Genomic DNA, 3,335 nt, shown 5'->3' with positions numbered 1-3,335 from the left:
TGTGTTATAAAGGTTTTAGGCACCCTGGCCTTGAATCCTTTGATCCTTGTCCATTCTGATATGGGTCTATAACGTTATGAATCGAACAAATTGCTTAGATGTGGATGAAGCTGAAGAGGGAATGAATCCTAACAAGTGAGTCTGACTTTTCAAGATACAAAACCAAAATTCATGGATATAGGATGGTCACATGCCGACACAGCTCAATCTTATATGATATCAATCTTATATGATGAGTCTGGCTAATTGCAACACCTCTTCATTAAGGTAGTACTTAGGAGCTGTAGCCTTGAGCCAATTATCGTAAACAAACATCATAGAACACCAAAAGCTACCATTGCCATGGTATAAATGATGCAAAAATGCAAACCAAGAAAAACACTGATACCATGGCGGAGTATATGCTTTAATAATTAATATGATCTTTCGAGAAACTGGGCGTGAAAAGTAAAACAAAAATGCTCATTCAAAAAGCAAACAATCACCTCAATGTAGTAATAGGCACAAGTACGGACCGTAAACAGGGTTCTTCCTAAGTCATCATCATCTTCTCTTAAAAACAAAATTTCTTCTGGAGAAACTAAGACAAAAAAAAATTCACAGCCACTCTAGCTCTTGGCAGCCTTTTCTTTAGTCTTCTGAATCTTCAAAACCTTCTTCACGATCTTCTGCTCTTCAATTAAGAAAGCTCGGATGATTCTGTAGGGACAACGAGCAAAAGAAGGAATTTGCATTAAAACTAGAAGGTATGAAACAATGGGATGAACTAGATTGTGTATATGATTAGCACAGCGTATGAGAACAAAGTCAACAAACCTTTCACGGACAGCGCTGCCAGATAGAACACCTCCATAAGGACGGTTGACAGTACGCCTGTTCCTAGGCAATCGGCTTCTCTTGTACTCAGTAGGCCTCAGATGAGGAATCTGCAAAACAATAACAAAGGAACCAATAAAAATATATCCTGAGATTGAATCTAATACAAGGATATATGCCAAGTACTTTAGCAGATGAAATCAGTGAAACACAGCCATTGTCAAATGAAATCCAGTGCATACAAGATATGGAAGTACATCAATAATTACATATAACTTAGAAATTTATCATGTTCACTCTGAAGATGCAATGAAAGCAGCTTAATTAGGATCCTTTTATCTTGAAAACCGTTTAAAGTAGAACATAAACAAAGGAATAATGACTATATTACATTTGTTTATACACATTGCAGTGACAAGCCTGAGTTATGAGTAGCAACACATAGTTAAAAATTCTCCATAGATGTAACATAATCCCCAAAAGAACCGCAAGGTGCAACATTTTATACTGACTTGACTGGGGCTAGCTGGATACTTCTAACTCAAAATAAATAAATAAAAAATAATTTCTAAACCAAAAAGAGAACAGGTTTGGGAATCCCACATTTTAGTCCAAACAAACCCATAAACACGGAGAATTTCATAATCAAACTGTATCCAAAAAAAATGCAATTAGACCAGAACCAATATCTACCCATAATCCCAAGTTAAACATTTTAATCAATATCACAATGCTAGAATAATAAGTCAAAATCATCAAGTGGTAGTAACTGCAGCAAATCAAGCAACACGTCTCGTTTAATACTACCTAAGTCCTCAGTACCAATATGGATATGATGTCTTTAATTTAGGGTCATTGACTCATTGCAGTGAAATGCACAACATTATGGACTATAACCACTTCACCTTAATTTTGTGAACACTAATTGTATATGCCACTTTTTAATACTTCCAAATAAATCCTTAGCTATATAAACTTTCACTATTTCACCTTATGTATATTACAATTATTAGAACTCCTATTAGGGGGTTCGACATAGGTAATATGCTATAGTAGCAAACTAAGACTAAAAATGTACTCAATTCTACCAACACAGAATCCCAGATTAACACCAGCAACAAACACCCCACATGGAACAAATATTAGCACAGCTTCCTACAATGAACTTCTATCAGCAACACAACTATGAGCAATAATCTCATAGAAAGAAATGCCTTCCATCCTTTTACAATCACCCATTACATTGTAATCAAATAATCAATTCATTGCTCAACATAATAAGCTACTCAGTTGATTAAAGTTGCAATGATATTCTTTCGATTATTACCAGAATTCAAACAAAAACAACACCATATTCCACTAATATCAACCAAAAACACGATCATACTCCATCATTACTATTTTCGCCGTCACACTACTAGTTCAAATTACACTATCAACACGACTAATAATGCTGAACGTAGAAAGAAAATAAACAGATGATCAACAATCGGCATTTCCAAGATGAATCAGAAAAACAAAGAAAAAGAGACATACTCCTTGAATTCTCTTTCCAGTAACAGGGCACTTTGGACCACTAGCTCTCTTCTTTGTAGTCTGGTAAACCAACTTTCCACCTATTAATCAAAACCTCAATAATCAAAAAATCAATCCAAACAAAAACTAACAAATCAATAACAATTCCGCATTACCCCACAATTATAATCAAAACCCAGTAATCAAAAAATCAATCGAATCAAAAAGATTACAACTTTACTTCAACATCATGCAACATTACAATCAAAACCCAAAAATGAAGACAAGAATCCCATGAAATAAAGTGTGAAAAGGGGTGAATTGAAAAGAGAGGAGAGAGAAAGAGGGAATACCGGGGGTTTTGACGATGCGATGTTGGTTGGATTTGGTGGCATAGCTATGGCGTTTACGGTAAGTGAGACGCTGCGCCATTGTTGAGTTGTTAAGTTTCTCTCTCCTCCTCTTCTGCGTCTCAGTCTCTCTTTCTTACTCCAACGGCAGCAGAGGTTTTGATGGATTTGAGGAGGCGAAGAAATTAAAACCCTAATCTGTTTGTGGTAAACCTAGATCTAACGGTTTGTGTTGTCAAACCCTTTTTGACGAAATAGATGTTGCCACGTTTATTTGGTTTTTGTTTTTTTGTAATTAGAGGGGTTTTTTTATAACACAAACTGGCTGGCCACACTGTATGACCAGTCATTATAGAGGTTACTTCGTTAATGCTATAGGAGTTAGTTGCTCAGTGTTATAGGGGTGGTTACTTTGTCAGTATTAAAGGGTTACTCGGTCAGTATTAAAAGGGTTACTTTGCTCTTTTATAAGCGATCACACGGTATGGTCAGGCGCACACAAGACGAGCTATTTTTACAATTCTCTAAAGAAATTGATTTTGGCAAGTCGTACCTATGCAAATTCACAAACAGCGCCTATTTGGTGTAGCAGGCCACGCCTGCTGCCAACTCAGCAAAAATAACGGATTGTGATGCGCATAATGGAGTTTGACA

The 3,335-nt window shown here is 36.1% G+C and overlaps 1 protein-coding gene across 1 annotated transcript; it reads right to left on the bottom strand.

The window, feature by feature from the left end:
- Nucleotides 1-374: 374 nt before the first annotated feature.
- On the bottom strand, nt 375-2,855 carry LOC110726458 (60S ribosomal protein L34-like). Its single transcript, XM_021905936.1, has 4 exons — nt 2,685-2,855; nt 2,353-2,432; nt 817-926; nt 375-699 (listed from the first exon to the last, which is right to left on the bottom strand). Exons 1-4 carry the CDS (start codon nt 2,761-2,763, stop codon nt 609-611), a joined length of 360 nt encoding a protein of 119 aa, XP_021761628.1. The 5' UTR covers nt 2,764-2,855; the 3' UTR covers nt 375-608.
- Between the last annotated feature and the right edge of the window lie 480 nt (nt 2,856-3,335).

The sequence above is a fragment of the Chenopodium quinoa genome, unplaced genomic scaffold, assembly GCF_001683475.1.
Source record: "Chenopodium quinoa cultivar QQ74 unplaced genomic scaffold, ASM168347v1, whole genome shotgun sequence".
In the NCBI taxonomy this organism is placed as follows: domain Eukaryota; kingdom Viridiplantae; phylum Streptophyta; class Magnoliopsida; order Caryophyllales; family Amaranthaceae; genus Chenopodium; species Chenopodium quinoa.
This window is presented reverse-complemented; position numbering and strand designations above follow the sequence as displayed.

Bases quoted from the DNA above. Each gene is read 5' to 3' on its own strand.
- LOC110726458 (XM_021905936.1), bottom strand. From the start codon at position 2,763: ATGGCGCAGCGTCTCACTTACCGTAAACGCCATAGCTATGCCACCAAA. The intron at 927-2,352 runs GTATGTCTCTTT...ATTGTTTTGCAG, and splicing joins CTGGAAAGAGAATTCAAGGA to ATTCCTCATCTGAGGCCTAC. The intron at 700-816 runs GTTTGTTGACTT...TTGTCCCTACAG, and splicing joins GGCAGCGCTGTCCGTGAAAG to AATCATCCGAGCTTTCTTAA.